The sequence below is a fragment of the Electrona antarctica genome (genome assembly GCF_951216825.1).
Source record: "Electrona antarctica genome assembly, chromosome: 19".
In the NCBI taxonomy this organism is placed as follows: domain Eukaryota; kingdom Metazoa; phylum Chordata; class Actinopteri; order Myctophiformes; family Myctophidae; genus Electrona; species Electrona antarctica.
The window spans coordinates 3852105-3879541 of record NC_136800.1 but is presented as its reverse complement, the minus strand read 5'-3'; the positions used below and the strand labels follow the sequence as shown (position 1 = coordinate 3879541).

Here is a 27437-nt window from a genome sequence, read left to right as displayed (position 1 = left end):
CCACTATATTACCACACTCACTCCAGAGGGCCACTATATTACCACACTCACTCCAGAGGGCCACTATATTACCACACTCACTCCAGAGGGCCACTATATTACCACACTCACTCCAGAGGGCCACTATATTACCACACTCACTCCAGAGGGCCACTATATTACCACACCCACTCCAGAAGGCCACTATATTACCACACTCACTCCAGAGGGCCACTATATTACCACACTCACTCCAGAGGGCCACTATATTACCACACCCACTCCAGAAGGCCACTATATTACCACACTCACTCCAGAGGGCCACTATATTACCACACTCACTCCAGAGGGCCACTATATTACCACACTCACTCCAGAGGGCCACTATATTACCACACTCACTCCAGAGGGCCACATTGCATATTTATATTTTCATAGAAAAAAATAGCCGATCTACAAGCTCGCGTTTTGAGCTTGTAGATCGGCTATAATTCGGCTATAATTTTTTTGCTATATTTGAATTGAAATCCTGAATAATGTTTTGCTACTTTTGAATTGGAATCCAAAAAAGCATTTAATTTCAAATGCCTTTAATTATAGTTATGTTAACTTTATGAACCTCCGGTAAGTACAATTACATTGGACATCAAAAAGACAAAAGTAATTAAAGCGGGTCATGTTTGCAAATCAATAATATATCAGTATTCTGATATTAACCGGAGGGCCACATTAAGTGAAGGTGGGGGGCCGCCAGTTGCCCATGTATGATTTAAAGGACCATAAATAACATTTGACCATAATGGGTCAATGAAGTGTACGCTGACAATAACAGTTAACGCAATGGATATCCTATGAACTCATTGCAGGTAAGGCGTCATCTGTGTCAAAGGGACTGCAAGGTGTTAGTGCCAGCCACGGGGACGATGCAGTGTTCGTCTGTGAAGTTACGCAGGCCAACATGACCGTGAAGTGGTCCAAGGACGGCAAGGCCATGAGGAAGAGTGAGAAGTATGACATCAGCCAAGAAAATACGGTCATGAAGTTGACCGTGCACAGCGTCACCGCTCAGGACTCTGGGGAGTACAGCTGTGAGGTCATCGGAGGAGCCACCACCAAGGGCAAGTTGGAGGTGAAAGGTAAGACTCAGATGATTGCTTTTACAGTGATGCAATCATGCAAATATCCTGCATCCTTAATTATTTCCCTGCTATCTATGATTATAATCGTACCCCCTAGGCTAGGGTACGGCAGGTGCCAACTACGTACATGTTCGTACCCCCCCCGTATACTCCATATATGAAAGCGGCGACCGTCACTTTACCTTTTTAGCATTGCTCCGGTTGCTATGCAACGCCTCCGTCCCCACCAGCTATGGGATTTTTTTTACATCCAGGCTCCATTTAATTCCATTAAAAGCAAGGTTTTCAAAGCCCTGTATCTCTAAAACGTCGAGCACTGTCCATGGTTAGCCGTCGCGCATCCTGATGATCGTAAATCATTTGTGACTTTGTCTCGCATCCCCCTCGGACATGTAACCGTTTCTGACGAGAGCTAAGGGGTACGAGCTAACGCTGCTGATCACCGCTCACAACGCTAGCACCCACCTCCCTGATAACCAGGAAATGAAACGGCGGCTCGTTACAATGGGGAGTCAATGATGGCAAGGCTTAGCTGTGCTTATGCTACCACCTAGTGGGCAATAATGGAATTAAGCCCAAACCACACCAAAGGGTTGTGACGAGACGGTATTAGCGTTCGTCCCAGCGGTGTGATATGTCCTGTTGTAAGGTCGGCCCAAGTGATTCAACTGGTTCAATTCAATGGCTTAAAACCACACCAATGGGCCGCCATGCGTCTACTCGCAACCGTTTGGGTGCAAGGAGTTGCATAGCGACGCTTTGGTGTGGTTTGGGCTTTAGACTCACTCATTTGAGAGAGGACGCAATCGTGTCACCCTCCTGGGGTCCTATGATGCAATACTGTACTCCAACGTCGTTGAAATCAAATAGGACTAATAAAAAGTCCCCTGGGACCCATCTCAAAGACCACCCCTGGGTCCCGGGACCCAATACATTGAAAACATATTTTCATCACTGCTTTTAGGCAATCATCAGGCCTGTTTTTTTCAAGTGTTGAACTTTGACCATTAGAATACTTTAAATAAAATGTATATGGCAACATACGGTATATGACCCAGGCGAGCGCAGCAATTATCTGGTCATCACGCAACTGCACACTTTACAGTTATACCAGTTACTTTCTTTTTTACATTCCTGCACTGCGTATAGCAACAATATAGCGTAAGCTTGACAGTGTGGTTTATGATTGCTGAGTTTGGGGCATGTTACATTACACCTCCGAATGATTGGTGCCATATTAGCCTCTGTCACTGCATGTTTTCAACACAAACAACATAACATTGTGTGACTGGCTGGGTACTAGAGTATATTTACAGCTGTGCGACTTCACCCCCTGTGTGGCTGTCTTAGCTAGGCGGCTCTGCTTAATATGGTAGGACTCATTTATAAGTAGCCCGTTCACATCCCAGGTCAGATTGGAATGAAAGTTTCCATAGTGGTGTGTTAATGATCTGGGGAAGGTCATGGGCAGCTTTTTGGAAATGTTTTTCACCTGTGCAATAATCCAAGCTGGGTACCCTGCTATTGTTCAATGTGCCACTTAGGGGAAACATTCAGAGACAGTTCAATAAAAGAAAATGAAGAAGGGGCATTATGTGATTTTATTATTTGTGCTGTGGTGGCCGGCGCTTTCCGGCATTTCTGCCGGAGCATACATTCTGTGACTGTTTTTTTTTTGGTCATAGGATTATTATTATTGCAGTGTTACTTTGTGGATACGATTTAGCATTTTTATTTTGCTTTTTAAATATTCCATGTGGCTCTTTCATGAGTCTGTCGCCGCTATTCTTGTAATCTGGCTTAGAAAATGCTTAGTAATTACCCTAGTAATTTTCCAGTGGTGCCAAACATAATCATTCTGCAGCCCACTCCCTTGGATGCAGGCATTAGGAGGGGATTTCCGTCCCTTTGTTGTTACCAGTTTAGCCCCAGGGGCCAGACAGTAATTATATTGCCCCCCCAGAGTGTCAATTAGTTGAAAACAGTGCATTGTTTTGTCTCTGTTTTATTGGTACTGTGCGTGCGTGCGTGCGTGCGTGCGTGCGTGCGTGCGTGCGTGCGTGCGTGCGCGTGTGTGTGTGTGTGTATTGATGTCAATATTTTCCTTGTTTTTATTCAACACCTCTTCTGGCATTTACCTAGGCTTTGAATTGAATGCCTTTGTTTAATGAGATAATATCTTGTACACTAACAATGAACCCCATTAGAACTGGTGTACAGTATACCCAGGGGGCAAACCACCCTTTTTTTAGGAAACCTGCATTTGTCATAACATACAAAGTTGTCCACCAGAAATAATATCTATGACCCCATAGGATCACAACCTATATGGACAACTCGGTCAATTTTGTTGCGAAAGTCCAATATGGCCGCCCCCAATATTAGCCCCTATTAGTTATAATGGGGGGTGAATAGGGCAATTTTTTAAACTGAGAGATATTTCCACGAAACTTCTCAGGTTGATCAATGATATGAATACGAACATTTTTTGTATTGCAAGTTTCCATGAAATCCAATATGGCCGCCACAATATGGCCGCCACATTATTAGCACTAAAAAAAATTGGTTTTGGCTCTAACTTCTGAACCAGATAAGCTAGAAATGCAAACTTGGTGTCTATTTCATGGTTTCTGACCATGAGAGACTCAATGGAATACCTCTTTTCATTATTGGGTGTGTCTGGACCCTTATTGTGCATATTTACAAGATGGTGGCTACCCGAAATAGTGTTTTACCATGATTTCTACCATGATTGTTGACTGTTTTGGCAAACACAAGCAATATTAATCCATTGGCTAAGATTCATGGCACAGAAGGAACATATTTTCTTGAGCTTGCATATTGTCAAAATGGCTGCAAACATAAAAAAAAGAAAATACATTACATTTCCTGTCAGATCCTATTACCCAGGGGGGCAAACCACTCCTTTTTTGGATACTTGCATTTGCCATAACATCAAAGGTTGTCCACCAGAAATATATATGACCCAATAGAATCACAACCTATGTGGACACACCGGTCAATTTCTTTGCTGGAAATCCAATATGGCCACCACAATATTAGCCCCCATTAGCCTATAATGCGGGTGAATAGGACAACATTTTTAACTGAGGGATATTTCCACAAAACTTCACAGGTTGATCAATGATATGAATACCATATTTTTTTGTATTGGAAGTTTCCATGATATCCATTATGGCCACCACAATACTAGCACCCAGAAAATAGGTTTGGCTCTAAATTCTGAACAAGATGAGCTAGAAATACAAACTCATGGTTTCTAACCACGAAAGATATTATTGTTCTGGGGTGTTTCTTTGCAGAAAGACGTCCCTCTGGCTGTATTTTGGTTTTGTTCTACTGTTTGTTGGCATTTCCTCTGTTTATGTTGACAATCATCCCTGGCAGGGACGTGCATCACCAAGCCGGACATCCCTTCCTTCACTGAGTCTGGATGGTCTCTCAGTGACGGGAATGCAGTTCCCTGTCCATCTACAGAGCCAGCCTGGCCTATGTCAATGAACAAGACAATATCATGTAGCTGTATCAAAGGCTGCCAGAAAATCTGTTCATGTGCAAGGCACTGGAGACAAGATGCAGCAGGAGCTTCACTCCATTCCTGACTGGGAATGTCTCAGATGCATGCATCATTCTGTGTGCTCTTTATGGGCCCAAAACCACTGGCTAAACTCCAGTCCGCTCCTCTGACAAGTGTCTGACAAGAGTGAGGTCTTAAACAGAGAGTCCTCAATTTCCGAAGAGGATATTGCCACGATACCCCAGCTGCCAATCAAAGCTGATCTGGCTGACCCCCCCCCCCCCCCCCCCCCCCCACCAGTGCAGAGACAGTGAAAGCACTCCAACAAACCACTTCTGGAAAGGCACCAGGAGGTGATGGGTTGCCCGCAGACATCTACAAGAATGGAGGCATGGCACCTGTACCAGGTAATCTGGATAGGGGGAAGTCCCTCAAGACTTCAAGGACGCATCCATAGTGCATGTTTACAAGAGGAAAGGGGACAGGGCATACTGCGATAACCATCATGGTATATCCCTCCTGAGTCCTGAACATCACAGGAAAGATCTTAGCAAGAATCATCCTCAACCGGCTTATCAGCCATGCTGAGAATGTTGTCCCTGGATCCCAATGTGGTTTCCACGGAGGCAGAGGTACCTGTAACATGATCTTTTCCATTTGCCAGCTGCAAGAAAAGTGCAGAGAGCAGAAGGGTCTCTATATGGTGTTTGTCGACCTCACCAAGGCCTTTCACACAGTCAATCGTGAGGGCCTGTGGCAGATCCCTGGCAAGTTTGGCTGTCCAGGGACATTGATCTCTCTCATTGCGTCCTTTCATGACAGGATGCCAGCCAGAGTCCAAGATAATGGTGATGCATCCCCAGTCAGGAATGGAGTGAAGCTCCTGCTGCATCTTGTCTCCAGTCCCTGGCACATGAACAGATTTTCTGGCATAGGCCAGGCTGGCTCTAGATGGACAGGGGACCATCACTGAGAGACCATCCATACTCAGTGAAGGAAGGGATGTCCGGCTTGACGTTGCACGTCCCTACCAGGGATGATTGTCAACATAAACAGAGGAAATGCCAACAGAAACAGTAGAACAAAACCAAAATACAGCCAGAGGGATGTCTTTCTGCAAAGAAACACCCCAGAACAATAATACTTAATAGAGGGAAAGTATGGCTAAAATATGTATATATCTCTCTCGTGGTTAGAAACCATGAGTTTGTATTTATAGCTCATCTGGTTCTGAATTTAGAGACAAACCTATTTTCTGGGTGCTAGTATTGTGGTGGCCATATTGGATATCATGGAAACTTCCAATACAAACCATTATGGTATTCATATCATTGATCAACCTGTGAAGTTTCGTGGGAATATCCCTCAGTTAAAATGTTGCCCTATTCACCGCATTATAGGCTAATGGGGGGCTAATATTGTGGTGGCCATATTGGATTTCCAGCAAAGATATTGACCGGTGTGTCCATATAGGTTGTGATTCTATTGGGTCATAGATATTTCTGGTGGACAACCTTTGATGTTATGGCAAATGTAATGTCTCTTTTCTTTTTCATGTTTGCAGCCATTTTGACAATATGCAAGCTCAAGAAAATATGTTCCTTCTGTGCCATGAATCTTAGCCAATGGATTAATATTGCTTGTGTTTGCCAAAACAGTCAACAATCATGGTAGAAATCATGGTAAAGCACTATTTCGGGTAGCCACCATCTTGTAAATATGCACAATAAGGCTCCAGAAACACCCAATAATAAAAATAGGTATTCCATTGAGTCTCTCATGGTCAGAAACCATGAAATAGACACCAAGTTTGCATTTCTAGCTCATCTGGTTCAGAAGTTAGAGCCAAAACCTATTTTCTTGGTGCTAATATTGTGGCGGCCATATTGTGGCGGCCATATTGGATTTCATGGAAACTTGCAATACAAAAAATGTTCGTATTCATATCATTGATCAACCTGAGAAGTTTCGTGGAAATATCTCTCAGTTTAAAAAATTGCCCTATTCACCCCCCATTATAACTAATAGGGGCTAATATTGGGGGCGGCCATATTGGACTTTCGCAACAAAATTGAACGAGTTGTCCATATAGGTTGTGATCCTATGGGGTCATAGATATTATTTCTGGTGGACAACTTTGTATGTTATGACAAATGCAGGTCAACCCCCTTTGCCCCCTGGGTAGTATGTAAACACAGTCCGTAAGTGTTTAGTTGTGAATGCAGTCTTGAACAAATGTGACTAAATGTGACTGAGGGACTGCCATTGGATTTTTTTGAATTTTCCTTTTATCATGTCATATGAAAGCAGGGAATCATGTTCAAATTGACATATTGGTTGTTCAGTTTGACCCACCAGTTTTGGAGATATGGCTTATAGAGTAATGTCTTGCAGAAAACAGCGAGTTGAGAAAACAGGCTTGAAAGGTTCACTTCTGTGGTCTCTAACATTACACCTAGCTACATGTTTGGGCATTTATTTCATATTTACATGTCGATTTCAGCTCTGACACTTATTTCAGACAGGCTCTAGTATGTGAAGAGTCTGCCTGTGCTATTAACACATTTTGGAGAAAAATAATAATAATAACGTTTTTCTCCTCTGGTGAAAAGCTGTAATTTGCGCGATGGCAGTCTCTCAGTCAAATCTGGTCACAAATGTTTCTGATCATTTATACACATAAAACATTTCCTGGGACTTAATTTTTTAGAATAACTTGTTAAAGAAACACAGAAGTTGTTCCTTGATCTTCAGCCCTGATTCACTTTTGAAAACCGTTTTGCTCTTCTTTCATTCTTTCATCACAGCCCAAAGTATTCAGGTTCTTGTTTGAATTAATGGAGATATAATGCTTGTTAATTCTACCATAGCGCTGCCTGCCAGTTTTAAAGAGAAGCTACAGAACCAGGATAAAAAGGAAGGCGAGACCATGACGCTGTGCTGTGAGCTATCAAATTCTGATGTCACGGTTCAGTGGAAGAAAGGCTCTGAAATTCTCAAAGCTGGGGAGAAGTTTGAGATGAAACAGAGGGAGACTTCTTTCCAGCTCCAAATCAAAAACTTGACGGTTGAGGACGGTGGACAGTATTCCTGTGAGTGTGGGGACCAGAAGACAACTGCAGATGTTAAAGTCACTGGTACGGAATAAAATACAAACGGCAGGTTGAATGTGGTTAAATGACGACGTATAGTTTACTGTGAATTCCACCAAAAGTGGAAGGATTCTAGGGAACATAGCTCTTTCACTGTGACACCAAATAAATCTTATTTCCGGAAGAAACACCATGATGAGGTTGTGATATAATTTGTAATTCCAAACAATGTAGCCAACCCACCAATTTAACCTTGAATTAAAATGTCAACAAACATTTGTGCAGCATTACCAGTGACCTTCAAGCAGAAGTTGGAGAGCCAGGAGGCTGAGGAAGGGGCCAGTGTTACTCTGCACTGTGAGCTCTCTAAACCTGGGGTTCCTGTGGAATGGAGGAAGGGAACACAGGTGCTGAAGTCTGGAGAAAAGTACCAGATGAAACAGAAAGCTTCCGTGAACGAACTCCTGATCAACAAAGTGGAGCCGGAAGACAGTGGAGAATATGGCTGTGTGTGTGGAGACGAGAAGACCACAGCCAGCATCAAAATCAAGGGTAGGAGGAGGATTTAAAATTCAGATGAACCTTTATTGGTAGATGCATTTTCCACATACAGGTAACTTTGGTTTGGTATTGAAATATGGATCTAATTTTCACTATGTTGTGTGTCTTGTCTCTTGTCAGATTGAGGTGTTGTAGACCTGTCTAATGTTTTGGAATTGTGTTTTCTTGCACGTTTCAGTTGACTACTTTCCATTGGCTATTGTTACCTCTGCACCAAATCTGTCATTGTATAAAGTGTATTTAAATGTTGTTCGGACCCCATTTCTACTAATTTGTTTTGTGTCTTAAATGTCTCTTGTCATACTGTCTTATTACTGTCTCTATAATGTTTTGGAGTTGGTTTTTTTTGCATGTTTCAGTTGACTATTTTCTATTGGATATTTGTTAACTCTTCACCAAACCTTTCATTGTATCGAAAGTGTATTGAAATGTGGACCCAATTTTAATTCCTTTATCTAGTGTCTTGTCTCTTGTGAGATTGAGCTTGTCATACTGTCAATTGAGCTGTCACACTGTCTGTGTCATAGTTTAGAGTTGTTTGCATGTTGTGACAGCGTTGATGCTTATTGTCATTTTTATATTGCACTAACCTCTCCCGTTCACTATATTCTAGAGAGATTCAGATACTTGGGTTGTTGGTCCGTGACTTCAAATCACTATAGAGTCTAATAGCTAATACTTCTTCAGCTCAGCCAGTGACCTTCAAGCAGAAGTTGGAGAGCCAGGAGGCTGAGGAAGGGGCCAGTGTTACTCTGCACTGTGAGCTCTCTAAACCTGGGGTTCCTGTGGAATGGAGGAAGGGAACACAGGTGCTGAAGTCTGGAGAAAAGTACCAGATGAAACAGAAAGCTTCCGTGAACGAACTCCTGATCAACAAAGTGGAGCCGGAAGACAGTGGAGAATACAGCTGTGTGTGTGGAGACCAGAAGACCACAGCCAGCATCAAGATCAAGGGTAGGAGGAGGGATTTAGAACGCAGATTGACTTTTATCTGCAGAAGAAATGTTCACTATGAGGTGTTTTCTATGAACTCTGCACCAACCTCTCTTTGTATCTAACATTATTGAAATATGGACCGCATTTTTACTAATATGATGTGTATTAATTGTCTCTTGTCAAATTGAGGTGCCATACTGTCTTATAAGCCTGTATGCCTTTTAGTTTTTGAGTGTTCAACCGTGTTTGTGTGTGACAACCGTGTTTGTGTGTGACTATGTGACTATGAGCACCAGTACCAATGAGTACCAAAGTAGCGCTGTTGTGCCAGAAACAGAGAGAGAGAGAGATAGTGCTGCACTGTTGCCTGCTAATGAGAGAGAGAGAGAGAGGGAGGGGGGGGGGGGGGGAATTTGCACCACTCAGTTCACACGGGTGTGATTTTTTTTTTTAGGGTTTGGGTTTTTGCATGTTTCAGATGACAATTTACTTTTGTATTTTTGGTCAATTCTGCATCAAACCTGTCATTGTCTCCACCAGGCCGAAGGCATGGGGAGAGAGTATGTTTTACACTCCGTCCGTCCGTGTGTCCGTCCGTCCGTCCGTCCGTGTGTCCGTGTGTCCGTCCGTCCGTCTGTGAACAGCTAATCTCTGGCACCGTTGGCTTGATCGCAGCCATACTCTGCACACACACTCCCTGAATGCCAGAGCTGAACCTCTGCCCCAAAGTTTTCACATTGGCTTGTTATAGCGCCACCAGGAGGCCGCTTTGTGCAAAACAAATGTTTTGACAGTACACCTACAGATTTTGTCCAAACATTACGCAAATTGGTACACAGTCTCTCTAGAGCCATTCAACAAAACGGGTCTTTCAGATTTTTCAGACTCCATCCTGATTGGCTAAGATTGGCTTCCAAAGTTCGCAGGAGTGCTCCGTTTCAAACAAAATGATGCAAATCATGAACACATGGTGTGATTTCCGTGAAATTTTGCACGCACATTCCCACTAGGTCGAGGAAGAAATGCCACTTGAATATTTTCAACTCAGCCACATGGTGGCGCTATAACTGGCTGATTTGTGTTTTACCTATAACTGCACCGATCTGTGTAAAACCATGTATGCACACTCCCTAGAGGCCAAGGAAAAACCTTTGCCTGGAATTTTTCACATCTGCTCTTTATAGCGCCACCAGGAGGCCGACATATGTAAAACACATTTTCTAATATTACTCCTTCAGATTTTATCCAAATTTCACGCAAATCGGTACACATGCTCTCCATAGTCATGTGATCATGTGCTTTGTTTGATTTCTCATAATTATCCATCCTGATTGGCTACGATTGGCTTCTAAAGTTTTCAGGAGTAGCCCGTTTTGTACAAATCGCCACAACTCTGCAACGCAGCGTCCGATTGCGGTGAAACTGTGCATGCCTATTCCCACTACTAGGCTGAGGAAGAAATGCCACTTGACAGTTTTCAAATCAGCCTCATGGTGGCGCTACAACAGGCCAAGTCGCGTCACACACACACACACACGCACAAACAAATAAACATGTTTATATTACTCCTAAACATTTTGCCAAACATCACACAATCCTATCATCCTGGTGGAGACCTGTGCCCAGAAGGGCACTTTTTCTAGTTGTATCTAAAGTGCATTGAAATATGGACCTCTTCTTCTAAATTGTTGCATTGTCTCTGGTCAGATTGAGGTGTCACGGCATACTATCTTGTCAACCTGTCTGTCTGTAATGTTTCGCATTTGTGTTTTCTTGCATGTTCCAGTTGTCCACTTCTACTGGATATGTGTTACCTCTGCACCAAACCTGCCATTGCATCTAAAGTGTATTGAAATGCGGACCCAATTTTCACTGATTTTGTTTTGGGTCTTGTCTCCTGTGAGATCGAGGTGTCATACTGTCGTAGTGGTAGTAGTAGTGGTAGTAGCCGTAGTGGTAGTAGTAGTTTTGTTTTGGGTCTTGTCTCCTGTGAGATCGAGGTGTCATACTGTCGTAGTGTTTTGGGTCTTGTCTCCTGTGAGATCGAGGTGTCATACTGTCGTCGTGTCCTTTTTGGGAGTTATGTGTTTTCTGCATGTTGTGCTGCTGACAGTGTTGATACTGTACTTACTGTCACGTGTTATTGCACTAACCTCTCCTGTTATTAATTCTGATATTTGGGTTTTTGATCGGTGGCTTCAATCACTAGAGCCTAATCGCTAATACTTCTTCAGCTCAGCCAGTGACCTTCCAGCAGAAGTTGGAGAGCCAGGAGGCTGAGGAAGGGGCCAGTGTTACTCTGCACTGTGAGCTCTCTAAACCTGGGCTTCCTGTGGAATGGAGGAAGGGAACACAGGTGCTGAAGTCTGGAGAAAAGTACCAGATGAAACAGAAAGCTTCTGTGAACGAACTCCTTATCAGCACTGTGGTGCCGGAAGACAGTGGAGAATACGGCTGTGTGTGTGGAGACCAGAAGACCACAGCCAGCATCAAGATCAAGGGTAGGAGGAGGGATTTCTTTTTTTCAAAGAAAATTGGGCAATAGAAGTTGTGGAGAAACGTATCAAACAAGAAACATGTCCAGCACGGCCACCATGGTTGCTACATTGCTGAAAATACTAATCACTCCTTGTCTTTGGAACTAAATAAGGCAATGTGTGTTTGATAAATATAGATGAATACCCAGAAATGTATGATTGCTGAGCATAATAATGCAAGGCCATTGGCAAATGCAGGGTGATACGACAATTTGTTTATCACACACCCATAGCCTTATGCAATTTGGTTGCAAAGATAACAACAATTATTTAAGCAGTACATGCAGTATTGCTTATCTTAATAACCATATAACCACGACTTTCTGTACAGTATAACTAACTGTATAATTAGAAAATGAATCGGTGTGGTTTAACGTTAGTCCACGCCTCATTATTAAAATACAATCCTGTTACAGTTGGAGGCCATCGATATTGTCCTTTTCTTTTTGCTGAGGTTTGCGTGATCTGCGCAAAAGGACAGTTAACCCATTTTGGGCGGGAACCCCTTTTGGTGTTTTAAACATTATGTTATAATTTAGCTATTTTTGAAAAATCGTGAAAATATTTATTTCAGAAAACTGGAGGATTTAGAAGGATTTTTTAAAATTGAGGTCAGGCCTAAATGGGTCAAATGATAAGGGACAATATCGGTGGCACCCAACTGTACATAGCTGTACTTCCGTGCCATAGCCAGACGATCAGAGTTTTCTGCCTACTGTTGTTTCTTCTTTTCTTTTCACCTTTATTTAACCAGTAAAAAACACATTGAGACTAAAGTCTCTTTTACAAGGACTAAAGTCTCTTTTACAACGACTAAAGTCATTCTGGAGAAATCTAAATGAAATGTAATAATAATATAGTCCCGCTTGGAATTCCTCACAGAGTAGGAAGGGAGTTGTTTGAAAACAGCATGTAATGCTGTCTTCCAACCTCGCCCTTACGTACTTTGTAGTGGCAGCGGTGGCCGAACGGTTTGCGGAGCGGTCTTGATACCGGAAGGTCGCCAGTTCGTATCCCCGGACCGGCACGTTAAAATTACCACCGCTGAAGTGCCCTTTAGCAAGGCATTGAACCACTACCATGAAATGTTCTATGAGCAGGGCCTGGCTGTAAACAAGTATCTGATGCTTAGTCCAGTTACCCTGGGTAAATATAGTAACTTTGCTTTACGTATCCATTCTGTGAACCATCAAAGGTCACTTTTTTCCCGCTCCGTGCCTGGATAAACTCCAGTGGCTCCTCAGCTGAGAACTCTACCACAATACCACTTTATCCGAAGCGGTCATGTTTGGCGACTCAGTTTCGTTTCATGTCTGACATGGCGCTTTCCTCTAGTCTTGCTGAAGGTGGAAGCTCTAGTCCTCAGAAGGATGTTTAAGCAGAGTCTGCTGCGGTGCCAGACTGGCACTTACAGCCCAGCCCCAGCCTTGCCTGTTTAGCTTTCATTGACTGGTCAGATGTCATATCAGCCCTAGGTGTTAAATGGCAGCTGACGAATCAACACGCTTATCACCGTCTCCGTATCATTCCTCATACCCATGTCAAATAAAGGATGGGTATGCAATTCAAAAAATAATACAAATAATCGGTAGGGCGTTTGTGCTAACTTCACATTGACATATCGTATATTGGATACATTACACATTATGTAAATGTTAGGCCAAACCAAGGTTACATAATTTTGGGCAACCACAAAGGCCAGCAACAATCTATATTGGATTTTTGATTGATTTTGATCAAATATATTTTCTACTTATCTTTCCTGGCATGTGTATGTCTTTTGCTTTCGCCGGTTACTAACAAAACAAGTAATAATTCTTCAGCTCAGCCAGTGACCTTCAAGCAGAAGTTGGAGAGCCAGGAGGCTGAGGAAGGGTCCAGTGTTACTCTGCACTGTGAGCTCTCTAAACCTGGGGTTCCTGTGGAATGGAGGAAGGGAACACAGGTGCTGAAGTCTGGAGAAAAGTACCAGATGAAGCAGAAAGCTTCCGTGAACGAACTCCTGATCAGCACTGTGGTGCCGGAAGACAGTGGAGAATACAGCTGTGTGTGTGGAGACCAGAAGACCACAGCCAGCATCAAGATCAAGGGTAGGAGGAAGATGTGGAAAAATGAAAACAAAATCGGACAATGAGCTGCACTATTATTATTATGTTTTGTTGTTGTTAAAGTATACGTCATAGTACAAGGCCATGTTTGAGCACTATACTTACTTATGCAGTACATATAGCATGTTGCATGGGTTTAACATTTTGTTTTGGAGCCATGCTTTAGCTTATGCTTTAACACAGGGGTTCTCAACGTTTTTGGCCGGGGACCCCCGGAAATGCTTTGGCAATGTCTCGGGACCCCCGCCCCGCCCCCTCCCGACCCCCAATATAAATTGACTGCTACAATAACCTTAACCCATTTTGGGCGGGAACCCCTTTTGGTGTTTTAAGCATTACGTTATAATTTAGCTATTGAAAAATAGCAGATCTACAAGCTCGTAGCGCGCCACTCGGTGGCGCGCTATGAGCTTGTAGATCTGCTATTTTTGAAAAATCGTGAAAATAAACATTTAAAATTTCTTTTTTTTTTTTCTTTTTTTTGAAAATAATTTGGGGACCCCCTAAAATAATTTGGCGACCCCCCGAAGGCTCGCGACCCACGGGTTGAGAACCCCTGCTTTAACATAATGATACACATAACAGTGGTTTTCAACCCTTTTCATATCGAGGGCCATTATTGATTCGGCATTTGAGCTACAGCTGCACCATTTGATGAGATGTAGCCTGTCAGACTTGAGACTTTTAGATATTGTGTTGTCATTGGATAATAATTTGTCACAATTCCATGCTGTATTGAAATGTGGATCATAATAACAATTATTTTACATTCTCTAATTGTGTACACTTCTTGTAAATTAAGTAATGCAGATGTTTAACACTAATTTAACTCTTGAGAGTGTAAAATGAAACCAAATGGGCCCGTACACGTCAAAGATCTAATAAGGGTCCGTTTGGTTACCAACTCTTCTCCATCATTTAGCCGGGGACTACCTGGAACCCTCTCAAGGACCACTGGTTGAAAACCACTGGTGTATAACATTATTTCATGTACTGCTTTTTGTTCATTTACTGAAATTGGCATTAACATCGTCGTCTGGAATTTAGTAGTTGTACTGTATATCGTAAGCGTTGCCATTGTGTATTTACTAACAACAACTAATAACTCTTCAGCTCAGCCAGTGACCTTCCAGCAGAAGTTGGAGAGCCAGGAGGCTGAGGAAGGGGCCAGTGTTACTCTGCACTGTGAGCTCTCTAAACCTGGGGTTCCTGTGGAATGGAGGAAGGGAACACAGGTGCTGAAGTCTGGAGAAAAGTACCAGATGAAACAGAACGCTTCCGCGAACGAACTCCTGATCAACAAAGTGGAGCCGGAAGACAGCGGAGAATACGGCTGTGTGTGTGGAGACCAGAAGACCACAGCCAGCATCAAGATCAAGGGTAGGAGGAGGATGTGGAAAAAATAAAAACGCAATACCAAAATTGGACAATGGAAATTGCGTGGGAAAAAGTTTACGGATTTCAATGTTCTTTTGTTTTGCACCCACAGCCAATGGAGTGGGTGTATTGTTGTTGTCTGCATCCGTCTGTCTGGTTGTTTGTCTTTAACAGAGCGCACTCTGAACAGATTTAATCCGATTTATTTTTAATTGGCAGATGAGCAGCACTGTTATTATTTATTTTTAAATGTTTGTCAACGTTTAAGGACACAGTACACACGGTCAAGGTTGAGTACTACACTTATACAGCACATAACATGTGGCATGGTTATATATATAACATATCTGTTTTTTGTCTTGGAGCCCTACTTCAGCTGATGCTGATGTGGTTCATAAAATAATTTCATCGTTTTCCTTTCTTTCTCTGGAATCTGTTACTGTACAATCGTAGCGTTGCCATTGGCTTTTTACTAACAGCTAATACTTCTTCAGCTCAGCCAGTGACCTTCCAGCAGAAGTTGGAGAGCCAGGAGGCTGAGGAAGGGGCCAGTGTTACTCTGCACTGTGAGCTCTCTAAACCTGGGGTTCCTGTGGAATGGAGGAAGGGAACACAGGTGCTGAAGTCTGGAGAAAAGTACCAGATGAAACAGAAAGCTTCCGTGAACGAACTCCTGATCAACAAAGTGGAGCCGGAAGACAGCGGAGAATACGGCTGTGTGTGTGGAGACCAGAAGACCACAGCCAGCATCAAGATCAAGGGTAGGAGAGGGATTAGTGATTTGAGCTGTTATACGGTACATTCAAGCGTTCCTCAAAATGGAAGTGTGTGTGTGTGTGTGTGTGTGTGTGTGTGTGTGTGTGTGTGTGTGTGTGTGTGTGTGTGTGTGTGTGTGTGTGTGTGTGTGTGTGTGTGTGTGTGTGTGTGTGTGTGTGTGTGTGTGTGTGTGTGTGTGTGTGTGTGTGTGTGTGTGTGTGTGTGTGGCCGTGGCCGTGGCCGTGGCCGTGTGTGCTGGTTACAGTACACGTGCATATACTGTATATTTACACTATGTGTGTACAGAAATGGCATCACATTTTCTCTGTCATGTTTAAGCATTGGTTGTATGATGCAGTTCGTTGTGGTATCTGTGTGTTTGTCATTAAGTGTTTTCATGTACTGTTTCTTGGTGTTTTCATGATGCCGTCTAAAGCAACATGTCCTGTCTCTCACTGTTTCATGGTGTTTTTGTCTCCGTTTGTGAAGCTAGAAGGTGCACTGTAGAACATGTACAGTTGTTGAAGACAATCGGTGTTCTTTGGGGATTTACAGGATTTCACATTGGTTCACCTTGGTGTTCAGAGCTATATGAACCCCCAAAAGGCTGACTAAAACATCTGCTAGGGTTACAGTAGGATATATATTGAAGAATTCCTGCTCTGTTTTGACATACAGTACATACCGGCCGACACAGACCATTCTCAGCATTCTGTAACCATACCCTGCTGCATGGCAACCAATGCGTCTTGTTTAGTGTTGTTGATGAAGGCAGTGGCGTGCACAGACATTTAGAGGGGCAGGTGCTCAAGTTAAAAAAGGGCACCTTGTGCAGCGCGTGGAACCGGCCGGTTGCCTTAATCCATTTTGGGCGGGAACCCCTTTTGGTGTTAGCATTATGTTATGCTTTAGCTATTGAAAAATAGCAGATCTACAAGCTCATAGCGCGCCACCGAGTGGCGCGCTATGAGCTTGTAGGTCTGCTATTTTTTTTTTCAAAAGGGCACATTGCCAAAAGGGCAGGGGGTGCTCTAGCACCCCCTAGTGTCTATCTGTGCACGCCACTGGATGAAGGTTGTCATTACACATCTTTGTGAGTTGGCTATAATTTGCTTTTCATCTGAATTGTGCGTACTCATCGTCTATTGTGCTGAAAATGAACTGGTGAGATTCATGTTACGTCCCTGTCATCATTATCTCTGAGAAGACACAGGTGTGAGTTGTGTCCCTCAATCTGTGCTTTTACCAATTTATGGTTTGGCTCTGATTTTCTACAGGCCAGTAATTATTCCGTCAAGCTTAGCTGGTTATCATAATCCTAGCTGATGTCATATGTCTCATGGCATTCAACATTTCTGAATGTTTCGTCACAGCTGTGAAGTCCATGGCTGATCAAGCTGCCACATTGGAGTCCAGGAAGGAATGCAAAGAGGAAGGTATGGGGGAAATTCCCATTAGCAGCAGTTTGGCTTCTAGCTCTACTCTGCACAACTGTTATTGCTCTGTTGGCATTCGCACTCTATAGCCAAATTCACGCTTCATTGCACACTGGTGTCACTCTAAGAATAACCATCAAATTTCCATAAAAAAAACAAGATTGTTTGAAAGTCAGTTATTTTTAGCGAGTGACAACATTGTGCAGACAGTGCAGTTGAATATAAATGAAGTTTAAACCTGGGCCGTATGTTGTTTACAGCTACAACTGTTGTGTGTACATGATCGATACATGTTTTGTTGCTATACGTGCACTAGCTTTCTGTCATGGCAAAATGGCGCTTTCGATATGGCAGTGGTATCTGTTTGTCTCATTGCATTTGACTAGATTGATGCTATTCACTGTGGCAAATTGCTTTATTTGTTGTTGCGCAATGCTTATCCTAGCTTTGCTTGAATGTCTTTGGCAGATAGGAGGCCATGCTCGTGGTCATTATTGTACCATATTATTGGTGTCTGTCTGAAAATGGTGCCGTTGACCTCATGGCTAGCTGCTACTCTGTGACGTGGCATATTTCTTTAGGTTGCCTATTGAATGTTTTGGAGTGTTTCTACCATTATTTTGCCACTTGATGTCCTGGTGTTCAGTGGCTGATTTGATGTACAATTTTGCAGATGCTAAGACTTTAACTGCCGTTGCAGCCAGCAAACAGGAGACTCAAAAGGGAGGTGAAGGTAGGCAGAAACTATAATGCCTGATTATCTCCGCCAGGCCAAAGAGTTTGTGACTGACACCGGAGCTAATCTTCCGACCGCTGGACCAATCAGCGTTAAACTTTTAACATTTCCACTAGGCAAATTCTTTCAAATCTGCCTCATGGTGGTGCTATGCCCGGCCCGCTCGCTTATGTTTTGGCATATAACTCTTGAACCATATGTCAAACAATCAAGAATAAAAATAAAAATAATATTCATATAGGCTACGCCCATTTCTACCTAACTAGATTAACCCATTCAGGCCTGACGTCGAAATTAAAAAAAAAAAGTTTTCTAAATCATGACAATTTTCGGAAAGATTTGAGGCACATTTTAACGATTTTTCAAAAATAGCAGACCTACAAGTTCATAGCGCGCCACTCGGTGGCGCGCTATGAGCTTGTAGATCTGCTATTTTTCAATAGCTAAATTATAACATAATGTTTAAAACACCAAAAGGGGTTCCCGCCCAAAATGGGTTAATGGTTAATGTGGTTAAACGCTAACGTGACATGGATGCGTTCCAGGTCTCAATGGGTTAAAACAGCTTTTGATATACCATACTGTGTTTACCTGTAATTGGCTTCCAGAAATAGTGGAAGGGGCATATTTATTACAACAACAAAATACTCTATGATCTTGAACACCACATCCAATTTACCCCAACATGGAATTGCATGTTGAGGGGCCTCTACAGAGCACACCTCCAAAGTGCTTTCACTTTCGCCCATAGGAGGCACCACAAAATGTGGAAAGTTGAACCGTATGTTGTACGGCAGGCCACCCATCCTGGCGGAGATATGTGCTCAGCGGAGCGCCCATTTCTAGTTTATACTTGAGTGCAAGCCATGTTGCGCACGGAAATAGCCAATCTACAAGCTCACATTGCAGATCTGCTATTTTTGGTGTGTGAAACAGGCAAACAACTAAGTATAAAGCAGGCTTATTAAATGACGCACACCTTGTTAAATTGGGCGTTGCCAATATTATGTTTGTATTGCAGTTGTGAAACCTGAAACACCATCGACTGCCGCCAAAGACGCGGTCAAGCAGCAGGAAATCAATGAGACAGTAGCAGGTAATGGGCAGAGTTACTTTGGCTATGCTTATTGCTTTACCCTCTGCTCATGTTATTATTAAATGAATATATACAGTAGTATATCCTGAAAGTGTTACTCCTGGAGACATAATTCGATCAGTAACTTCCTAGTGGGAATTAATTAGTTTGGTCGGTTAAGATAACCTTGAGTTTCATCCAAACTATTTCTGTTATTTGAGGTTAGAAAAACAAAATATAAAGTACCACTCTTCCATGTCTTCAAATTTGAAATGTGTTTAGTGCTGAATTTGTTGCCATTATGCATTTGAAGCACTGCTTTCAGGCCACTTCCCCTTTGCCCTTTAATTTATGCATCAATGCTGTCTGGTCTACAGTATTGTTTGATTTATTCCTCTGCTTTTGCCTTAATTGTGCCACTCTTACAAAATGCAGAATGCCATTGGTGTTTTGCTTTTGTAGACTGCTCGATTGAATGATTCATGAGCTTAGAACTACTGTATGTCCGAAGGGGGAAACATGCTATTGCAAACACATTATGCTGCAATAGTGTTGCATAACACAGCAAGTTAAAACGACGTTTTCAACTATTTCAAAAAAGACCTACTGAATGTTCTGGCTTGTGATATTTTACATTAATTTTATCAGCTGTGAAGATTTCAACAACTGGAGAGATTCCAAGACAACAACCCCATGAACAAGGGTCCCAGCAAGCACAAGCCAGAGGGGGGGATGAAGGTAGGGACAGATGTGAGGAATGCCTGTTGTTGGCATCAGTATTTCTGGCTGCAGTCACTGCTGTGGTTACTCAGCTGTGTGACTCTGTGAGGCACACAGCACAGCGATGACGACGAGTCAAACTAAAGCACCACTAAAATAGTCTCCAAAGTTTTGTTGGATTCACCATCTGGACTGTTGTTAATGTCAACTGATGAATAATTCATCAAGACTGCTTGTGATCTCTAAAGTCTTTGCAGCTGGCTTGATTAGATTATAGCCGGTGTTTTTGGACCGGCCTTAAGCCATTTTGGGCGGGAACAACCCCTTTTGGTGTTAGCATTATGTTATGCTTTAGCTATTGAAAAATAGCAGATCTACAAGCTCATAGCGCGCCACCGAGTGGCGCGCTATGAGCTTGTAGGTCTGCTATTTTTGAAAAATCAAAGAACGGCTGATAGAAACATAGCTTTTTCAAAAAACTGTCAGGATGTAGAAGACATTTTTTAGAATCTGATCTCAGGTCAAAATGGGATAAAGACTGATGCAGTATAAAGGTCCTTTTCAGAAGGGCAGCGACTGACACGTCTAGTAATTCATTTTCAATGTGAGGCCTGCAGGGTTTTTTTGTACGCACGGAGAAGTCGAGGGGCGACGACAATGCAAGGATATTTACGTGAAGGCGGTCCCATAAAATTGCTGCGCGTGCTCGTTTCTTGCACACACCTGCGACTGACTAGACCTGGATTGTGTTGAGCTTTCTGTCTTTACGCTTGCGTTGTCGCGCCCCTCATGAGCAGACCTGTCGCCGATCCAGGCGACAACGTCTGCGTCACACACTGCCCGTCTGGAAGGACCTTTACTCAGTCTTGTTTTCCCATGTCTGTGTGCCCACGCAAAAGTGGGTGAAAATCACTTTCACCTAGAAAATCCATTCATTTTTTTTTAAATTCAGCTGACAGTGGAGACACATGCTGGAACTTTTTACTTTGAAATGTTTTATAGTTTCTGAGTTATTTAATTTAACCGCCCAATGCATTCTCAATGGCAAAAACACAAACTTTGGCACCACGTATTACGCATTTTTTTTTCAAAGACGTCCACGGACGTCTTGGGCACTGCACGTGCGGTAATACCCAAGACGTGCACAGACGTCTTGGGCACAAGATGTGTTTAAGGTTTCCTTTGACAGTATTACTAAATCCTCCCGTCTCTGGTTATGTAAACCTACAGTACTTTTGACCCAGTCTTGTTTTTCCACTTCTCTGTTTAATAGCTTACAGTTTACAGACCGCACTGCTATCAATTCCCGTCGTCTTCGTGTCTCTTGTTTTGGAAACCTAACAGACAGTACTTATCTCCAGTGCTTTGTACTTGCTGTAGTGTTGTTGCTTCTATAACGGCGGACAACATTGACTGAATCGTATTTGCAAAAGGCTTTGATCAGCGTATAACAGTATTTGTGGCCCTATAACAACCACGGTTTACAGTACATTCTTGATCTTAAGACACATGTGATTCTTCAGTGAGTGCATTTTCTGTAGAGATATCAGCCTACAGTATACAGCAGCTGTTAAACCTCAGTTATTGAAGAAAAAAAGAAAGAAAAGGGAATCCCTATATAGAGTGGAGCACAGAATGGGAGGTGGGGAGATGGAAAGACTGTGGAGATTGCTTTTGTGCAAGGTCGTTCTTGTTGGCTGCCTCTTTGCGTTTCTGGCTGCAACACCTGTCTGTCACTGTAAGCCAGGGGTTCTCAACCCGTGGGTCGCGACCCCTCGGGGGGTCGCCAAATTATTTTGGGGGGTCCCCAAAATATTTTCCAAAAAAAAAAATAGCAGTGTTCATATTTTGATCTGCTGGTGTGTCGGTGGTTTAAAAACTTTAGTCTGATTTAAAATCCTGCAGCTTAAGACAGTTACAAAGATAGTCATTTAGGGATAGACCACAGCATACTTGCATGGTCCAATTCTTGTCTTTTACATTTAAAGTGCCCAATGCTGCATTATTATACTATACAATGTAACAAGTAATGTTACATTGGTTCTCAGAGGACCGTTTCACTAGTGCCCGTATTGTTTTAACACAGCAGTCAAGACTCCATCTCAAGTGGCAGGCGAACAGGACAACAAGACAAACAAGTTCAATGTTGTGGAGGAAGGTAAATACTGTATGTCCTGCTTTATTTGTGGTTTTCTAATTTCGCTCAGTTCTTTAAAAGGCATTGCCCTCCTTGTTGCATATTAATGGATTTCCATTATCCACCTTGTCGTCAATTTCAAGCCATGTGCTTTTCTCTGTTGTCAGTTTAAGCTTAATGGACTAAGGCCCCATTTACACTGGCAGCCAAATCCAGCCTGAATCAGATCTGTGCCACATCAAGATTGAAATCCGATTGGTTTAAATGGTCACATGACTCATTTAGACAAATCAGATTCCAATCTGGATGTGGCTCAGATCTGATTCAGGCTGGATTTGGCTGCCAGTGTAAATGGGGCCTAATTGTGAGCTGATTGTCACATTATGGTGTTAATTGCCCTGAACGTTGTTTGTTGCCCTCAAACGTCTCTGGCATGTGGTTTCAGTTTGATACACTTCTGTCTGTGGTTGGGTGAGATATGTTGTCCCAGTTTGGTCTCAGTTCATAATCTGTTGCTTTAAAAACAAAACAAAAATGATTGTATATTGTCTGTGGAATGGACATCCACCTTGTCTTTCAAGCCATGCGCTTTTCTCTGTTTAAACCCAATGGACTAATTGTGAGCTGATCGTGTTGCCCTGAACGTTGTTTGTTGCCCTCAAACCTTTCTGGCTTCTGGTTTTGATTTGATACACTGTTCTGTCTGTGGTCTTATATATAATATGTTATACCGGTAATGTCCTTGTTTTTCATTTGGAATTAGGTTAAGTTATAATTGTTAATATTGATTTCAATCACAGCTGAAAAGCCACGTGACCCTGCAGTACCGCTCAAAGTGGAGCCTCTTGAGCAAGAAGCCAAGCAGGGAGCGCAAGGTATGCAGCAAGGAAATAATTCAAGAATATGTGTTCTAGGACAGACTGATGTTAACTGCTCATCCATCCCTGCCCCCATTTCCTTCAATGATTAATTATGAATATAGATGGATAGAAAGCTATACAACTATCCTGCACTATGCCGAAAACAACAACACTCAAAAAGGTGTTGGTGACAAACTGTGCAACCAGTACAATCGGTGCAATGCAAAGAAAAGTGACAATGCAAAGGGTACAATAACTAAGTGTCATTGGAAGCCAGAGTCTTTTATTGTGAAATGACCTGGCTGAGCGACCAAACATGTGTCTCGTTGTAAATCCACATAGAAACTGGCACAAAGGACATGCCACGTCTCATACAGTTTCAACTGGGTAGTGGAATCTATAGTTGCCTCTCCTGCTCAGATGTGCCACTATATCCAGGGCGTGGGAGCTATGATGGTGGAGTTCGGCCTCCTCGCTGTACTCCCCCTTAGCCGCCTCCTCCACCAGGTCCCCACGGCGGAGCTTGCTTGCCTTCCTCACCAGCCTGTTTAGGTTGTTAGTCACCCACTCTGGTGTGTGATATTTCATTTTGCATGCATGCCGATTATTGTTTAAGTTGACCACTCCAGTTTGTTTGAGATCAAGTGTTTCAAGAACATGCGCAACACAATTAAAAAGTGTTTTTTTTTATTGTGCAATAATATATTGTAGTTCGGGTTCCAAATCTTATGCTCTGCCTTTTCCATCTGCTATAGAACATATTGATTATGTTTATATGAAAATATAAATATTTTACAGTCTTTGTTTCTCATAAATATGCAGAGAATGCCAAAGAAGGCTACGATTATAATATGATGTTGCATAATATAAGATCTTGTTGAAGAAGCAAATTATTATAATTGTACTTCCAATAGCAAGTTCTTCTTTCATTCGGTTGAGCATGAGTATAGCTGCCTTGATATCTGCCACTTGAGTTTAAACATTTGTGATTGATGCTTCATGCTGCAATTCATCCGGATCACACTTGTTTAGGATGTCCCATGATTTCACAACAGTATAACTCTTATCTAAACCCATAGCATCTGCAGTCGTTCCTAAAGAAGATCCCTCAAAGCAGGACATCAAGCAGAGAGAAGGTACAGAAGGAAGAGACGATTAGAAAGTGTGTCTAAACATTCAGAAGGTTCAGTTGTGCCTCACGTCTCATCAATAGCTTCACTCAGCATGTATGTTTGCTGGGGAGTTGGATTTTCTTCTAAATAAGCTGCCCTTGGACATTTCTATTGGTCATCGCTATCATTTTGCCATAGTTAATTCCTTATTGAGAGAGTACGTTTTGCACTCCGTCCGCGTGTGTCCGTCCGTCTGTGTACAACTAATCTCCGGCACCGTTAACCTGGTTGATGCCAAATTTTGCACACACACTCCCTGGATGCCAACGATGAATTTTCCAGTTATAGCGCCACCAGGAAATTACTCCTCCAGATACTGTCCAAAAATCCCGCAAATTGTTACACACTATCTCTATAGTTATGTGTTCAAGACGGATCTGTCCGATATTTCATATTCCATCCTAATTGGCTAACATTGGCTTTCAACGTTTGCAGGATTGGCCCATTTCGAACAAAAAGCCTCAAATCATGAACGCAGCGTGCAATTTATGTGAAATCTTTCACAGACTTTCCTACTAGGCTGAGGAATATATCCCACCCTTTTCACATTTCACATACGAAGAAATGGCAGCCTTTTCACATTGGCCTAGTATAGCGCCACCAGGAGGCCACAGCCTGACCTGACCTGGTGGAGACCTGTGCCCAGAGGGGCACTTTTTCTAGTTAATTATGCATCTGTCCTGCATTCTTTATTATTATAGTAGTTTAGTTAAAACTCTAATGTGTTTTATTACACCAGCAGAGAAGGAAAAGCCTGCTGTTTCTGCCGTCACTACAAAACCAGAGTCCACTAAGCTGGAGTCCATACAGAATGAAGGTAGAGGTTTTGTGGCACTCGTGTGCTTCCCTGTGTTTCATCCCAGTTCTTCCAAGTAATCTGTTGTGTTAAAGAAGCATTGCTCTTCTTGTTGCATATCGTCTGTGAAATGGATATCCACCTTGTCTTCAGTTTCAAACCATGTGCTTTTCTCTGTTGTCAGTTGTCAGCCTAATGGACTAATTGTGAGCTGATTGTCACATTATGGTGTTAATTGCCCTGAACGTTGTTTGTTGCCCTCAAACGTCTCTGGCGTGTGGTTTTAGTTTGATACACTTCTGTCTGTGGTTGGGTGAGATATGTTGTCCCAGTTTGGTCTCAGTTCTTCTTTACAAAACATTGGTCTTGTTGTATATCGTCTGTGGAATGGACATCCACCTTGTCTTCAATTTCAAGCCATGTGCTTTTCTCTGTTGTCAGTTTAAGCCTAATGGACTAATTGTGAATGTGAGCTGATGTCACATTAATGTGTTGCGCTGAACATTGTTACCCTCCAACGTTTCTGGCACCTTGGTTTTGGTGTGATTACTTGATACCCTGTTCTGTCTGTGGTTGTGTTATTGTGTCCTTCTATTGTATTTAGACTTGGCTTAGTTACTTATAATTGATCATATTGATTTAAATCACAGCTGACAAGTCACCAGCTCCTGCAGCGGAGCCTCATAAGCAAGAAGCCAAGCAAGGAGCGCAAGGTATGCGTCGCAATAAGGATGCAAGAACATGCATTATACACTGTAGGACCGACTGCTATTTGCTAGACCTATTTCATCCCATGGGGGAAATTCAGTTTTCAGCTTCACCCAGGTGAGTGCTAGCCTGATAAATGATCCTGGTCATGTGAATTCAGAGCAGACGCTGATTGGCTCTTCCACTTTTTGGTTTCTGCAAAACGCCCACACAGCGCTTAATTGGGGCCAGACCGGTCTGGAGAAGACATATGATAATGTGAATTCACGCGGCCGGGATGGCTTACCAGGCTAGCTGTGTGCTGCCCACAGAGGAAGGGGACCCCGTATTTTAAGAACTTGTGCAGCACTTTTGTAAATTATTATATATATTATTATTGTTATCATATAGTACAGGAGCTAAAGCTTGTGCCTTGCCAGCGTTAATCTGCTAAGGAAACATAGGTGATCGTTGTATGAAAATATGAATCTTTTCTTTTCTAATAATATGGATGGAGTTTCTGTATTATTTCCCCACAAACATGACAGAAGATAATAAAGAATTAGGAAAGAAAGATCCCTCTGTCTCAGGTGACCTGATGAAGAAGCAAATACAATTGCAAGGCCTTATTTTCATTCGATTGAGAATGACTAGCTCTTCTGGTCGTTGACTTTAAATCTGCCACTTGAGTTTAAACATGTTGTGATACATCCTTCATGCTGCTGTTCATCTGGATCACCTGCTTGGTGAAGGATGTCTCATGATTTCACAACAGTATAACTCTTATCTAAACCCATAGCATCTGCAGTCGTTCCTAAAGAAGATCCCTCAAAGCAGGACATCAAGCAGAGAGAAGGTACAGAAGGAAGGGACGATTAGAAAGTTTGCCTAAACAACCAGAAGGTTCAGTTGTGTCTCATATCAACAGCTTCACTCAGCATGTTTGCAGAGGAGTTATAAATTGCTGCGATGTTCTGCTAATTACTCTCCCTGTAAATATGGATTGGTCATCACTATTATATTATTTTTGCCATAGTTCATTCCTTATTTTTTTCATTATACATCTGTCCTGCATTCTTTATAGGGATATGGACATTCTTGGCCGATAACATTTACAGATGTTTAAAATCACAATTTAGCCGATACCGATATTAGTTTGTTTGGTTTTTTTCCCCCTTTTGTGCCAGGGAAACAAATAAATCTTCATTATAAAAAATAACTGTTCAGAATCTGCAACTTAGTAGGCTGCAGATAACCAACATAGTGAACCAACGCACTGAACATATTCCCAACAACAGATATCGGCTACTGCCATCTGTCAATGTCAATTTTATTTCCCGATACGACATTTACTGTTGCCGGCAAATATCGCACGATACCGGATATGCATCCCTAATTTTTTTTACATTATTAATAGATGGGTGGTAAACATTTATTTTTCAGCAGAGAAAGACATGCCTGCTGTATCTGCGGTCACTGCAAAACCAGAGTCTACTAAACTGGAGGCCGTACAGAATGAAGGTAGAGGTTTTGTGGTACACGTTTGCTTCCCTACTGTATGTGTTTTGTCACAGTTCTTATTATCCGTCGTTTTATAAAGCATTCTTCTTCTTGTTGCATAACCTCTGTGGAATGGATATCCACCTTGTCTTCAGTTTCAAGTCATGTGCTTCTCTCTGTTGTCAGTTTAAGCTTTAATGGACTAATTGTGAGCTGAAGTCACATTTTTGTATTGCCCTCAAACCTTACCGACGCCTTGTTTGATACACTGTTCTGTCTGTTGTGGTGGAATATG

At 42.5% G+C, this 27437-nt stretch overlaps 1 protein-coding gene across 50 annotated transcripts in view; it reads left to right on the top strand.

Moving 5' to 3' along the window:
• obscnb (obscurin, cytoskeletal calmodulin and titin-interacting RhoGEF b) overlaps positions 1–27437 on the top strand; it is a 123979-nt gene that overhangs the window by 44488 nt on the left and 52054 nt on the right. For 17 of the 50 annotated variants that reach the window (XM_079530096.1, XM_079530081.1, XM_079530085.1 and 14 more), the window contains 19 exons: positions 846–1115; positions 7527–7793; positions 8034–8300; positions 8997–9263; positions 11480–11746; positions 13606–13872; positions 15004–15270; positions 15762–16028; positions 17397–17459; positions 18133–18192; positions 19217–19291; positions 19919–20008; positions 22077–22148; positions 22928–23002; positions 24067–24123; positions 24899–24976; positions 25606–25668; positions 26442–26498; positions 27086–27163. In XM_079530096.1, the coding sequence (XP_079386222.1) occupies positions 846–1115; positions 7527–7793; positions 8034–8300; positions 8997–9263; positions 11480–11746; positions 13606–13872; positions 15004–15270; positions 15762–16028; positions 17397–17459; positions 18133–18192; positions 19217–19291; positions 19919–20008; positions 22077–22148; positions 22928–23002; positions 24067–24123; positions 24899–24976; positions 25606–25668; positions 26442–26498; positions 27086–27163 (2907 nt within the window). The remainder of the gene's footprint in view (positions 1–845; positions 1116–7526; positions 7794–8033; positions 8301–8996; positions 9264–11479; positions 11747–13605; positions 13873–15003; positions 15271–15761; positions 16029–17396; positions 17460–18132; positions 18193–19216; positions 19292–19918; positions 20009–22076; positions 22149–22927; positions 23003–24066; positions 24124–24898; positions 24977–25605; positions 25669–26441; positions 26499–27085; positions 27164–27437) is intronic. The other 33 variants (XM_079530088.1, XM_079530079.1, XM_079530087.1 and 30 more) reach the window with 21 other exon arrangements.